The 15164-nt window shown below is 44.3% G+C and overlaps 1 protein-coding gene across 2 annotated transcripts; it reads right to left on the bottom strand.

Moving 5' to 3' along the window:
- Positions 1-1514: 1514 nt before the first annotated feature.
- Positions 1515-14279, bottom strand: ZRANB2 (zinc finger RANBP2-type containing 2). Of its 2 annotated transcripts, none has more exons than XM_075424227.1 (10): positions 14147-14279; positions 13785-13837; positions 13558-13666; positions 12220-12302; positions 10090-10166; positions 9367-9504; positions 8335-8507; positions 5790-5876; positions 3868-4032; positions 1515-3338 (listed from the first exon to the last, which is right to left on the bottom strand). In XM_075424227.1, exons 1-10 carry the CDS (start codon positions 14200-14202, stop codon positions 3275-3277), a joined length of 1005 nt encoding a protein of 334 aa, XP_075280342.1. In that variant the 5' UTR covers positions 14203-14279; the 3' UTR covers positions 1515-3274. The 2 variants fall into 2 exon arrangements, with proteins under 2 accessions (XP_075280342.1, XP_075280343.1); XM_075424228.1 differs by having other exon boundaries at positions 14182-14247.
- Between the last annotated feature and the right edge of the window lie 885 nt (positions 14280-15164).

Below are 15164 nucleotides of genomic sequence, written 5' to 3'. Positions count from 1 at the left end.
ATTCTGACTCCTCCTACGAGGAGAGGTTGAGGGAACTGGGCTTGTTCAGCCTGGAGAAGAGAAGGCTGAGAGGGGACCTTATAAATGCCTACAAATATCTGCAGGGTGGGGGTCAGGAGGATGGGGCCAAGCTCTTTTCAGTGGTGCCCAGTGACAGGACAAGGGGCAACGGGCACAAACTGGAGCATGGGAAGTTCCAGCTGAACATGAGGAAGAACTTCTTCCCTCTGAGGGTGACGGAGCCCTGGCCCAGGCTGCCCAGGGAGGCTGTGGAGTCTCCTTCTCTGGAGATATTCCAGCCCCGCCTGGACAAGGTCCTGTGGCCCCTGCTCTGGGTGACCCTGCTTCGGCAGGGGGGTTGGACTAGATGACCCACAGAGGTCCCTTCAAACCCCTACTATTCTGTGATTCTGTGATTTTTAAGCTTGGGGGGTCAGCGAGAAGCAAGACCCAACACAGCGAGGATTTACCCTCCCGCGGTCCGTCGCAGCCACTCGCCCCAGACAAGAGTGTAGAGGAACGGGTGAGCCGCCGTGGAAGCAGAGCAATCCCGTCCTCAGATGTACCACCATGCACATTTTAATGTCTTTCACTGCCAGCTGACTGTCTAGCTGAAGAAAAAAAGAAACTTCTTTCAGCAGTGGATTTTACCCTGTTGCCAAATTTGTACAAAAGGAAAGTCTAGTCTGCTTTTATTTAGATCGCTTCCTAGCTGTCAGTCACTACAGCAGAACGCTCACACAAAACCACCATTACTATTCACCAATGTGTTTCATTTTTCTTAGAAAAGCACATTAGCCCTAAACTTAATCTAATCAACACTTCCTCCTCTGCCATGACAAATTTCGCTGATCTTAGATAAAGCTGCACAGAAACAGCCATTTAGTTCTATAGTCAGCGATTTATCTGACCCCAGTGGCTAAACTGAGGGCAAGGGAAATATTTTCTAATGAAACAGAAAAATTTACTGCTGTGCTCCTGGAGATACAGCCCCCTCGCCCCCCGCCCCTCCACAAACACCCTGCGACAGTAAACCCACACCCTCGCACTGCCCGAGCCGAAGCCAGCTCTGTGTCTTATCACAGACAGGCCGCGTTTGGTTCCAAGAGCTTGGCTCCGATTTATTTGCTGATCCGGTAACTAAAGAGCTATTTTGTGTGTCATTTGTAACAGGCATGCAGAGACTACTGCAGGCGCTGTGCTTCCGTATTTTAAAATGTAGGAATCAAAAGAATTTAAACACGCTGCTGCCTCTAAAAGATATGGAATGTATACAGAAGAAAATACATCGAAGCTCAAAAGCTCATTTTAAACATGCTGCCATTTGAATAAATAAAAATAAAGTTTTCAGTACATAAAGAAGGGAAACAACCTGAAAATTTATGATACGTATGGCCAGGCAAGTGCACGCACTGCCCTCCTGGCACTGCAGCAACAGAGAACACCAGGAGCTGCTGGTGTGGGTGCCGAGGACAGACCCGCTGCTGTTTCCAAGAGAAAGCACTCACTGCACAGTGGACTCACAGGCTTTATTTACACTTGTCTACAGAATCACTTTGCCTTACATTTTATCTAAGCCAAATGAAACCATAATTTTTCTTTTTCTGTAGCCTATCGTTTGCTAAATTTAAAAACTTTAACCTGTTAAGTACTGCAACAATTTTAATACAAAGCACAGGAAAAAACCCAAAGGCTAACAACATAGCATCTATCAGATCCGATTTTTACAATTTAGTAGTTGGACTTTGAAGTCGTCAGAGGCACAGTTACAAGACTAACCTGCTCTTGTGCAATCTACACACATTTAGCATTGAAATCAGATAGAAAAGAAAGCGTTAAAGAAACTGCAGAGCATTTTTTTCTGCAAAAAGATTATCAAAATATTTCTGCACCAAAACAATTCTGCTTATATACCAGTCCAAATGAAGTGTCAAAAGAAAAGAAAAAAAAAGAAAGCAGAACGTAGTTTTTAAATTTTGCTCCGTTTCTTTTTGTTCAGTTCATTTAAAAAAAGCAGTGGTCAAATACAGGTTTGGAACTTTTACTACTGAAATCAATACAGATATATTGCTCTTTGCTTGCTTAGGAAGAAGAATTTTCCTTAACATACTTACCTTGTGATGGCACTGAAGATGCTTAAACCTTTCTTAACCAAACGGAGCTCAAGAGAGACCAAGTTTTAATGTGATATTGCTAGTGAAATAGATTCTATAAAGCATTTTAAGCCATAAATTATGTTTAAGGGAAAAAGAATGATTGATGAAGAACACATTTAAATGTCAGAACTTTCTACACAGTTTATTAATTTTCATTTTTAAATATAAATAAAATTCAGATACCTTGGAAATTTGAGTCACCCTAAAATGAATTTAGTGACGGCCTGCAGAAGCTTCACTTGATTCCAGGAAGCTTCTTCCATATTCCTCCATCTCAAGAGCAGCTCCTAAATGATCCTTTCACAAGGAAGGGTGGCAGAGTCCAGGGTCCGTGCATGTGAAAATCCCACGGCCAGTGCCCGCTGCAGAAAGGGCACTTTGCCGACTGCAGCAAACGGTTTCGGCAGTGACGGGCACCGGCAGCTTTGAGACTGGAGCAACGGAGAGGGCAGTGCCCAGCACCTCAAACATCCCCGCTTCGAAGGAACGAAGCCTAATTCACTCGCGACAGAATCGTATGATGGGCTGGGTATTTACCAGCTGTTTTGCACTGAGCATAGCTAAAGAGGGGCATCCACCTACACTTTTATTTGAATAATAAAAATAAAAAATAATTAGACCTAAGCACTCACTACTGTCATCCAATGGGTAACACCGGCCCTACAGCCACGCTAATCTTTCATGGTCCCATACGAGCTGCAGCAAACGAGCTCGGGAGTTGGATGCAGAAAGCTCATGGGTTCTTCCTACAGTCCTCAGATACTTGTTTGCAATTGTCACACGAAGAGCAGCGTTGCGTTAGAACGCAGCCAACCTCTGCCTGCTCATACATGTGAGAGAGCCAGGAATCGAGTAACTGAGTCTTTAAAAATAATAAAAAAACCCCGTACTCAAACACTAAAACTTCACACCTCCTCTGGGGAGTTTATGGCTTAAAATGCTACCTCACTTTTTGTTTCATGAATGAACAAAGCTGCAGTTTTCCAGAAAGCAAGGACAGACATGCACCTCTACTAGCAGATTTAGCACTTCTGACCAAGTAAGACACCAACTTCTTAAAAATGTCTCATGCACTGACTGGAATTTTTTTTTTTTTTTTAAATGTGAGCTCTAATTCATTATTTCTTTTTAGAACTTGTACGGGAACCAGAATGGGAAGATCCAGATGATGATCTGCGGCGTCTGCAAGACATAAATGGAGAAAACATGCAAAGAAATAAGCTGAAACTGATTTTAGCATCCACTTTGAGTAGTCTGTATTCTATAATAGCTGGAAGCCAAGTATATCTGATAGGGGCCTCATATAGAATATAGAAATAACTTTAAACCACTTTAAGCTCGTGAATGTGAATTTAATACTAAAAATCTAAGTTTAATACTGAAAGCAGAATACAATTTCTAAATGCAATATTTACTTATGAAAATAAACCAATAATGTACAGGTTAACACTTTCAGACACCACAAGAATGGTGACCCGGGTCTTTCTATGGAACATACTTCTAGCAGGAGGAAGTTTCACTGGGGGGGAGCGCAATTACAGAGGATTTAAGAGGATGTAAGAGTAGGGGAAGCGAGAAAACTACTTTTAATCTCAGAGTAACTGATCATATTCAATTCTTTCCCAGTGAATTCTCAATCCTTCATAAAAAAAAAATAAAAAAAAAATCACACATTTAAATACACCCATTCTTATTCTACATAAACCCAAACCTTTCGGGTGACCGTGATCTCGATCGTCTTTTTTTGCGATCACCAGATGAAGAAGATCTAGAACGACTTCGCTTCTTGCTTCTCTCGGGGGAAGATGATGAACGAGAGCTTGAGTAAGATCTTTTTCTTGGGGTGGAAGACCCCCTGTAGGACCTGGAGCTGGATCTTTATTGATTAAGAAATAAATCAGATTTAATTCTGGTATAACATACAAAGAACAAAAAGAGACAGTTTTCACAAACACTCACTACTCTAGTTACGTCAGGCTTTTGTCAAATAAATTTGTGGGTGCTTCCATACTTACTCCTTAGTTATCTGCCAAAAGACTTCTACTGCTGCGGCAGTTCTCTTAATAAATTCTGCTAAATAGTGTTTCTTGACACACAGACCACCAACGGTTTGGAAACCTCTTTCCAGCATTCACCAGAATGGCGCATTCTGACAAAGCAGCGATGGGAGACTGGGCCAGGAAGTAGCCTATGTAAGGACCTTCCTCAGTAATTACAACTCACGAAACCACATGGCTTGAAAACTGCAGATGGAATGCTGATTTAACAACGTTTCACTTCATAGGAATGGGTATTTCACACTGGAAATTTGTAAAGTAGCATTCGTCTTACTAGAACAGTAAAAACTCTCCGAAGGTACATTTACACATATCAAAATAAATTTTAGTTGAGTAACACCTTCCACAACCAAAATAATTAAAAAGACTCATTTTAAAACACAGTCATTTTGGCATTTAAAAATAAAAAATTAACGATCTTCACTTACAATCACTCAAAAATCACTTTAGTTATCTAAAAAAAACAAGAAAAAACACACTTGTGGAAAAAGTAAGAGAGCTAGGAAGTCCTAAACTGTAGTTCCAAAGTTATTTAAAAACACCTAACAGGATTTTTTTTTCAGTGAGCCGGATATTTAAAAAACCCCACCACCACAGTGTATGTTGCTGGCAAAGTGTTTGCAGGGTTCACAGAATCACGGACGTTCTCACTGCAAATAATCAAGCAGTCCTGTTTCAGACAAGCTAACGCACCGAGGACGCTCGGTGGATGCCGTGCGGCCCAAGCGAGTAACCCAGCTCAGCTGACGAGCATCTTCAGCTTCTAGGGGGGCACAGGCACCCTTTTTCTCCTCCTACAAGCATGGATTCCATCTCGCGCTGGCCCTCATGTGATACTCCACAGCACGTTTCTGCCACCAAAGGGCGGTGGCACCACTTGTGATCGGTCTTCCCAACTCACACTTCCTCATTTACAGTTTTAAGATGCTCTGCGTGCATGGAGATGGGGCAATTCTTCAGTCCATCGCAAAAGGAAAGTCCTGCCAACGGGATGCCTGCGCAGGGATCCCTCAAGAAACCTTTTTTAACACTTTTGTTACTCTCCCCTGCACAGTTCAGTAACTGTTACGCAGAAAACGTCAGCTAGCTCAAACTCCTGTCAGCTTCTCGCATAACTTACTATCAACATTTTTATACATTCCCCCCACATTTTTAAAGATCATGGCAGCACTATCTAGTGGAAGTCAGATACTTTATCGCTAGACACAAAACCAGGAGCATAGCGTATTTCCTAATGTTCTTCCACATCAAGTAGCCAAAGTAGAAACAGTAAAACCAGCAAAAATTACTGAAGCAAGTAAACATGCATTCAAATTCTTCTTCCTTCAGAGTGAAGATCTGTGGCGTCCACTCCTCTAGCTTAGATCAGACTTACACTCTTCAACCACAACCTCGCATTCTCAAGAAACACATCTGTAGTGGCAATAACCTCGTGCAGCGACCCCAGGCATTCTGACTTCCAAGATAACAACGAGTTAATGTTTTTTGACCGGCACAATTTAAATGATGAGAACAACAAGCGGTTGGTTCTTCTGCCCTTTCTCTCTCTGCAAGGAGAGAGTGCTACCTCATTCACCTTGATTTCGACCCACGAGATCTAGAGTGTTCTCTGGAACTGGAACGAGATCTTGATCTGGAACTGGAAGAACTTCTTGAATGGGACCTGAAACAACATGGAAGATTTTTTTTCCAGCGTCTGACTTGTGTTTAGCAGAATAACTGCTACTCTTAGCAGCAGAGACAACGATGCAGCAACACAATTTGGCCTAGAGTCACTAACAAAGCGACAATTTCCTCCTACTCCCGCAGTATCACCACAGAGCATTTTAAGACAGAAACTTTAACACAGTAAGATGGTGCATTAAAAAACTTATAAAGTCAGCTTTTTATGAAGTTTCCTAAAACAAAGCACAAAAATTAAACATGATTGCAGTTATCTGGCAAAGTGAAACAACTGCATATCTATTAACTATTTCACAAAATCAATGCCTTAACTGGAAAGCCATCAGTTTCTCTGGGAAGCAGAGCAGGTAAGAGTATGAGGACTAGGTAGCTCAAACTTTCCCCAAGTCAGTTCTCACAAGCATTCTGTAAGCAGTTTCAAGTTTTCATAAAGATTTTCCCCTGTATTAAAAATTAAGTAGTTAATTCTTGGCTAAAATACGGACATATCTAACACTACGTGTAACTAGACAAAATTATTTTCAAAATTAATTTTCAATTGTTTCACGTTGATGGATTTTCTTTAAAGCACAAACCACAAGAGATACGTAAAAATGGTAGCGGACTTGCAGTAACCACTGTAAGAAGAAGGCATTGCAATCAAATTCTAATAAACTTTTCAGGAAAAATACATTATACACGCTATCAGTCTCCCAGTTTATATTGTTACCATGTCTGTCTCATTTTACTGTGCAAAATCAAAGGCAGTATGAACACACGCTAACTAGAAAATACATTTAAACCTTTTTAAAAAACACAAAGAAGTATCCACAAATGGCAACTGGTATTTCCAATTAATTATCTGTAGCTAGAAGCAAAAGGAGCACCACAAAGTTGAAAGATCCCTAACGAATTTCAGTTATGACACCCTACTTTTTACTTCACTGTTAACGTTTGTGAATTAACGAACAAAGTTATGGCCAGATGAAGGAGTTGTGTTTACTCTGACCTTCCCACCCCTACACCTAAGAACTGCACTCCGCTGCAGGCCACGCTGGCCGCACACCACCCTCACGCAGGACAATACAGCCACTCCCTCAAAGACCTTGCTCCACACCTCGCTTCGTTTACAAAAACCGCTGACGGCCGGTCAGCTTAGTCACTATTACCCACTAAGTGCTCCTCCTTGGAGCCACGTGGCAAATACACGTCTCTAGACGGCAAGACAAGGGGCAATGGGCACAAACTGAGGCACAGGAAGTTCTGTCTGAACATGAGGAAGAACTTCTTCCCTCTGAGGGTGACGGAGCCCTGGCCCAGGCTGCCCAGGGAGGCTGTGGAGTCTCCTTCTCTGGAGATATTCCAGCCCCGCCTGGACAAGATCCTGTGCAGCCTGCTGTAGGTGACCCTGCTTCGGCAGGGGGGTTGGACTAGGTGACCCACAGAGGTCCCTTCCAGCCCCTACTATTCTGTGATTCTGTGATCTGGAGGAGCAGGGAGGCTGAGAGTAGGCATGGCGAAGAACGTAATTTTTCATAGAAGAGGCAGCATGAAGAAAAAGCATGACAGCAATGGGGAGAAAGACAAAACGGAGACAGTGGCTGGCATGTGGTTAGTGCGAGGGTCTGAAGAATCTGGGCAGTGATCACAGTGGTGAGAGCAGAGAGGTGCAGTTACGCAGCGAGGAAGACTAGAAGAAACTTGAACTTTACGTAGATGAGCTTCATCCGTAACCGTATGAGCTAGTACCAATTTGAGGTCTTAAACCCATCAGTACCATCCTTGTATCAGTTGTAAGTCAGCTAAAAAGCTGCAACACAATTTATATCACGTTTATTGAATTGTTCACATATTACCCAATCTAAATAATAACGTGAGATCTTAAATCTCCCCAGGAGACTTTTTTTGTGGCCCCGTACCTTTAGTGTTATTCTGACAACACTGCCACCGTAGTTAAAGCTTTGCCACTTGCCACCAAACTAAGTTCAAGTTTCTTGTCTTTATCTCCAGGCTATTTTCCACTCTGTCCTTTCACTGACTCTGTCTGGACTGCATCATCACTGCCCTCTTCTGCCACCTCCTCCCACTTCCACAATACCACCCTTCTGCTTCTCTCTTCAACAACTCAACACTGCTAGAAGAAGTTCACCCACTGAATCACATAGGGACAATGAGCCTAAAAGTAACATTGAAAATAAGTTGCATTTTAAATTTTCATTGAAGGACTCGATTGAAAGATCAACTTAAATTTACTAAAACAAGCAACAAGACATATGAAGGCTCCCTGCTGAGGATCCGCAGAAGGTCAGAACAGAACATTACCGATCTATGTAAATTCTGTACATAAAATTGTTAACATTATTTAACTACAACTGTAAGGCAGTCAAGAAAAAAAAGTAAATAAAGAAGTTAGATACTGACATTTTGCCTGGCGTTACCCTTGACCTGTACCCGTTTACCTGGACCTAGACCTTGAGCTTGAATGAGAGGATGAGCGCGATGAAGATCGCGAGTGGGAAGATCGAGACTTAGAACGACTGCGCCTATTGGATTTCTTTTTCTTATTAGTGTCCTCTTCTTCACTGGCATCAAGATTATATTTTGAAAGGTCAGCATCATCTTCATCCTCATCCTGGAAAAATGTAGATTATGAAAAAATACTTAAATATTTTGATTGTTTTCTTCAACTAGTGTTTTTTTTACTTATTCTATGATTTGTTTTGCACTTTTTTCAGCCTTTGAAAACGCTGCTGTTAATGCATTTAATGGGATCCAAAAATTTTAAGAGTAAAGGGTGAGTGAGCATTTGTGTTTCAAAGCAAACTAAAAAAAGCCTGCAAAAATCCACCTGAAGTCCCATCTTCTGTTATGTAACAAAGTTAATAAAAACACAGGCATTCATTTTTAACAGTTACTTTAAACAAGTGCCTTGAAGAATTTTCAGCCTCAAAAGCTATAACCATAATGTAATTCTGTAGAGACACGTTTCATAGGCAGAATTTGGTGACTGCTGTGTGAAAAATCAGCATACGCGCACGTCTCTGCAGGACTGCTGTCCCAAGATGTGGACAACCCATGTATTTCAGGAAGGCCGAAAAAATATGAATATTTTACTCCATTTTATAAAAAATAAATCTGACGTGGTTTTAAAGCTAAGAATAAAACTCAAGAACACTCCCTTTACATGGTGACCATAGATAAATGTTCCAAATAAAGACATCAGATTTTTTGATTCTGATCTCAGATAAGCTTACAAATTTCTAGTTTAAAAAAAAAAACCAAACATCTTTGAATACAGGCATTTAGAACAAAACAGAGCCCACACACATACTTTACAGAAACCGTAGGCACCATTATTCTGACAGCTACCCCTCTACGTTGCTCTAAAGGCAGCTAAAATCCAGACCAAACCCTACCTACCTCTACTAAACAGCACTACAGTAATGATTAAAAAACAGTCGCTAGGAAAAAACCAAAGCAAAACATGCTACCTCATCCAATTTATATTTGGAGAGATCTTCATCCTCATCCTCCTCATCTTCCCCTTCAGATTCCTTATCTTCTACTTCCTTCAGGATAGACGCAGGACCAACCGGCTTCCCTCTGTACTTTTTCTTTTTGCGTCCAAACTAAGAATTTTTATTGCATTAGAACAGGATTTAATCAAAAGTAATTTCCAACTGTATTGTTTGATACAACTTCTATGAGAAAATAAGTATACATGAACTTCAAATAAGATACTGCTCAAAGGGAAAGGCAAGTATCAGGAAACATCAATTAGCAACAAGAAACTTTCCAAAGAGATGCTTGTCTTAGATACAATTAGTACCCACAGGCAAGATTAGTGGAAATCTGAATTTAACACCACTGTATTTTGTATCTGTGTCTATGGGATATCTTTATAAAACAATGTTGAACATCTGGCTGAAAACAACATGCATGACCCTGAAGCCAGCTCCTTAAGAAGTTTAACAAACTCAGCTTATACCAGCTTGATTTGAACTCATTCTTAGTTTTTACACCCCAAAAAGCCAAACAGATGCATCCACGTTCAGTTCAGAACTTTTACACTTGAGCACTTGACAGAGACGCATCACAGTGTATTTCTGATTAGCGCTTCTCCCCGTCAGGAAACCAAACGCACATGTACGTCTCCGAAATGCGAATCACACAACGACGTGTCTCTCCAGAGGAACACATGCACCTCACCGTACCTCATCGTACTCCCCGTCTGATTCTTCGCGTTCTATATATTCCACGTTCTCTCGTTCATTAAATCCTCCTCCGTATCCTTTAAAAAGTGGTAAAACAAGACATCTCTTGAGCTGCACAAAACTCAGCTACATTAAGCACAAAGTTTATTCTAAACTTTCACAGAGGTTCTGGAAGCCGTCAGTAGATTTATAAATAAACACCGTAAGAACGTAGTATGATCTCAAGGGGAACACGAGTTGTTCCCGCACACGTTCATAGTTCCTGAGAAACCTAATTGACAAACTGGATTAAGACACATAAACAACAAGGAAGCAACAGTGTTTAAAAGACAGACAGACAAATAAATAAAAATAATAAATAAATCAGGATTATAGCCCAGCAGACACCCAGCTTCCCAGAAGAGCTCTGGCCGGGCTGCAGTGCCGGACAGTTGCTTTGGTGTGGATAAACACAAGACTATCTCCGAGGGGCGAGACCAAAGGCTACTGTCCTCGAAGACCAAGAAACCTCCTCGGTGTTTTCTGGGCATGCCAGTCTCTGCTCCCATACTGCAATTATTCTGAGACATAAAGCTGTACAGATATCCTCAGGGAGCAACAGGAATAAAGGCATCCCGCAGCTGCACAAAACTGTACAACTGCCGAGATTTCCCTTAAGAATCTTTCTATTCCTTTTTATCATGTCAGTGGAAAACTTAAACAGCTCATTTTAATTTCAGCTAACTCTGTAATTTACTGCCAGCGTGCGCAACGTGCTAGGTGTCCTCCACAAGACTCTGCCCGGCAGCTGGCAACTAGGAGCAGACAGCCGCTCGCCCACCCCTTCCCTTCCCCACAGTGGGACAGGGAGGAGAATGGACAAAAGGGGAAACTCAGGGGCTGAGATAAAGACCGTTTAATCAGGCAACAAAGGAAACAGTATTAATAATGATGATGATGATAATAACAACAATAATGCAAAACAAGCTATAGACAATACAACTTTTTTCTGACCGCCTGATGACCGATTTGCAGCCAGTGTCAGAGCAGCGACTGCACAACACAGAACTCGTGGATTTCACAGAACTCCCAAAAAAGACCAAACTCCCAGAAAAAAGAGGATACTCCTGCCCCCCGGCCAACGCCCCTTCACAAACTGTGCATGACATCCACGGTATGGAATATTTCCATCGGCCAGCTTGGGCTAGCTGCCTGGCTGCGCTCCCTCCCAGCTCCCGCACACCCGCCGCTAGCTGAACACGAGAAACTGGAAAAAGTCCCTCATTTCGTAGCAACACCTAAAAACATCAGTGTTACCAACATTCTTCTGGTACTAAATCCAAAACAAAGCAGCTACTGGGAAGGAAATTAACTCCATCCCAGCTGAAACCAGGACAGATTGTAAATTTCCTCTGAGGGACACCAGAACTTAAAAATAAATAAATACTAAAATTATTTAATTATAAACAAGAAATACAAGTAAATATTATTCTTTAATAATCTTGTCATATTAAATAATACTATTAAAAACACTCTTTTTCCTTTTGAATAATAAACGCTGTGCTCTTCTGCACGCTTCTTTTTTTACAGGCATCAGTGTTACGCTCCATGCATTAAATTCTCTGCCTGATCCCACCTGCAGTGGTAACAGCATCACAGTTACAACCGCACTGCGAGGACATCCTCTGTTCTGGTTACCACTGGGTTCATCGTTAATGCAGGAGGAACTTCAACTGCCTCACAGCGTGACCAAACCCCAAACCTCATCAAGAGATAACGGTCTAATCGATTCAGCCTTCACACACTGCTCTTGTGACTGCTGAGCCCTCTGTAGGTTGGCACTACGGATACGCTCGATCTTCTGGAGTTTAATAAAACATTGCATTACTCCTTCCAAATATCTTCATATCAAAACCACATACAGAGGCAGTTTAAGCTGAATATTCATTGACTTTGCAGATGAAACTATCACATACTTTACACACTACTAAAGTAATATCTATTTACATATGGAAGATCATTCAGCTTTGCTAGTTCTGCTGTGAAAACAATCCCTTCAATTAAATTACTATCCCTTTAATTAGATTAGATTGCAATTTATAGAAATCAGTTTTCTTACAGTAGTTTATTTTAAAACCATATACATCTTACCTGTCCTTTCCTCCAATTTCGCGTACTTTGGGGTATTACACATGTTGCACTCCGATCTTCTGGCCCAGTTCACGTTACCACATCTTCAGAGGCAAAAAGAACAAAACAAAAATAAGAAATTTTCAAATCAAAACGCTTAAGTGTGGAGATGTCACTTAAAAAAAGACAAAGCACGAAAATATATTTGCCCAGTCTTCGCAGTGAGCTGCGGTCACCAGTACAACACCACTACCCCAAGGCCAGCAGGCACCAAGACGCAGAGAAGAGCAGGCGCCCACAGGCATTTCACCAGCACGAGGATGGTGGGTCGAGGGCCACATCAGACAACAAATCAATGGGAAAGAAATAAAATTAACCGGCAGGCAGGCAGACAAGTCACCAGAAGTAAGGCCACACAAAGAGCGTTGCTGCTCCTCATGACTCTCCACTGGTGGCATTCACAGGTCAGGGCAATTCATGAAGAAGCCACCACGGGAATAACGCTTATGAGCGGTCACCATCACCCACTGACGCTACGTGCCTCCACCACTGCATTTCTATCTCACAGCACCCTGAAAGGCCACTCATACTGCATCTATCTGCAGCACTGCCGTTAGGGACAGCAGGAGGTCTGTAAGACACAGCCCAGCCGCCATGAACTGGGCAAGACGCGACAATCCTGAGAGGAGCCATCAGGTGGATTCCCTCAGACACGGGGACCCACGGCGCTCGTGCTGCCGAACAGCACAGCAGAAACCCATCTGGCTTCACACAGCTATGGTCTGACAGAAAAGAACCAAAAAAATCCAGGTTTCACTGGTCAGAATGCTTACTCAGTTGGCAAAATCCGAAATCCCTAGAAGTGCGCCAGAAAATCTGAAAGCACCTTTCGAAAACCAAAGCATTTTATTGAAGTAGTCTTTTCCTAATTCAGGCCTTCATATTCTCAGCTGATGGCTTGGAGAAACATCTAAGAATTTAACTATGTGCTAAACTTCACTCGTTAATATTTAGTGAAAGTTAACAACAAAATGTCACACTGCAATGAAGATGTTACTTCCATCCACAAGGTTCTTCTGAGCCTGGGAAGTGTCCTGGCTTATCAAAGAAAAACATGAACTTTTACCTGTCCGGTCTTGACTTTTTTAAACCTTTTTTCAGTCATGTTACTTAAGTAACTGCTGTCCAGTGAACAACAACGAATGCTGTTCTCACAGCAAAACACTGCTAGTGGGGCAGCTGCGAGTTATCACTCTTCTCTCATTGGTACAACTAAACATCTCCTGACAAACCCCGGCATCGTGCTGCAGATGTGCTGCGCGCCTCGAAGAGAACACGGCATGTGTTTAAAGGGCGTACGTTTTACACTGCCAGTCGTTGGCACTGAAAAGGCCGCGGCTCTTTTCAGCAAGCGTCTTCCCTATTTCAGTCCCTCCAGCTTTCATCATTTTAGCTTCTGTCGTTTTTTCTGGAAGAGAAAAACAAAAATCTGAGTTCTCAAACACCTTGCCTTTAATTAAAGAGATTAAAGATTCTTGTCTTTTAAACAGGCGAGGAGAGAAAGAGATCTCCTCTAAGATACTCACCTCTTCCGCATCTGTTACAGCTGGTTCTTCTGGCAAAGTTCACGTTCCCGCACCTGGAAATGGAAACAGACAGAGAAGGGAGACGCCGGTTAACCGGGCGCTGGGCCGCGCACCCAGACCGGGCCTCCAGGAAGACGCCTTCCCATTCCCACAGGAACGCGCTCCACGCTAAAGCACGAAGTTTCTAGGGCCGGGCCCGCTGCACGGCGGGGCCCAGCAGCGCCCACTCCCCGCAGGGGAACTCGCCCGGGCCCGGCCCGGCGGGGGGACGGCCGAGCCCCGGCGGCCGCGGCTCCTCGGGCCCGGTGCCGCCCTGCGGGCCGGGACGGGACGGGGTGTCCCGCGCCGCCGCCCGCGCTCACTTCTTGTCGGGGCAGATCCAGTCCCCGTCGCTCACGCGGAAATTCTTGGTCGACATCTTGGGCCCCGCCGAGCCGAGCCGTGCGCCCAGCGCCGCCGCCGCGGAAGAGGCCCGGGGCCCTGCGCCGGGCGGGCTGCCCGCTGCGCCTGCGCCCTGCTGCCGCCGCGAGCGGCGCCGCCGCCGGGCCGCGTTTTGGTCAGGCAGCGGCTCGGACGCCTCAGCCCGGCCGCGGGGAGCGGGCGCGAAGGAAGCGCGCCGCCTAGCGGGCCGGAGGGCCGCGTGCGGCGGCGCATGCGCAATGCGCTCAGCCGGCGGCGGCGGGCGCCATGGGCGGGCTGCGGGGCTGAGGGGACGGGGCGGGTGTGGGGCCGGGAGCGGTTGTGGGGCCCGGCAGCCGCGGGCAGCCGTGGGAGCGTGGAGATCTCTCGTGTGCGCGCTCATTGATTCGCGGCAGTGTATTCCCCTCCAGCTGTTGCTGTGGCTCTGTCACCCCAGGGGCAGAACTGCCCAGGCTTCCCGTGAGGGAAGCCCGCCGGGGAGCTCCTGCCTGCACACTTTCGTTTGGGTAGAACAGAGAGAAACCAGCGCTTGCTGGTGCTTAATGAGAAAGAAATTAAGTAAGGCCTCGTTTTCACAGATGAGAGAGCACATAAAGTGCAGACCGGTTTCTCGGTGTGCTGGCCCTAAAGAGATCCCCACCAGAGCACACGGAAGGGTTGAAATATGAGTAAGGCAGAGCATCTGTGTAAATACTCATGTTAAAGTGTTCTAGTAGATCCATTATTTAAAAAAAAACTTCTAAAAATGAAGATACAAGCGCTGCTGGGTGGCTGGCGGGTGGGTGGCGGCGGGGCACCGGCCTCCGTCTCTGCTGTGGGACCGGAGCAGCGTGGGCTGCGCGTGGCAGCTCCTCTTGCAAACCGCCCCGACCCCCTTCCGTGCTTTTTGGGGCTGGTAATGAGCTGGCAAGACCTGCAGTGCTTGGGCTGACCAGCGTTTCCGAATGAAGTACATGCAAC

This window comes from Opisthocomus hoazin, chromosome 6, assembly GCF_030867145.1.
Source record: "Opisthocomus hoazin isolate bOpiHoa1 chromosome 6, bOpiHoa1.hap1, whole genome shotgun sequence".
In the NCBI taxonomy this organism is placed as follows: Eukaryota; Metazoa; Chordata; class Aves; order Opisthocomiformes; family Opisthocomidae; genus Opisthocomus; species Opisthocomus hoazin.
Note: the sequence above shows the minus strand (reverse complement) of the source record. Positions and strands in the feature narration are given on the sequence as shown.

Excerpts from the sequence above, each read along its gene's own strand:
- ZRANB2 (XM_075424227.1), bottom strand. The coding sequence starts at position 14,202 with ATGTCGACCAAGAATTTCCGCGTGAGCGACGGGGACTGGATCTGCCCC. Across the intron at positions 12,303-13,557 it reads AACGACTGGCAGTGTAAAAC|ATGTGGTAACGTGAACTGGG; the intron begins GTACGCCCTTTA and ends TTGCCTCTGAAG. Across the intron at positions 5,877-8,334 it reads AGCTCAAGGTCTAGGTCCAG|GTCCCATTCAAGAAGTTCTT; the intron begins GTAAACGGGTAC and ends ATGTTGTTTCAG.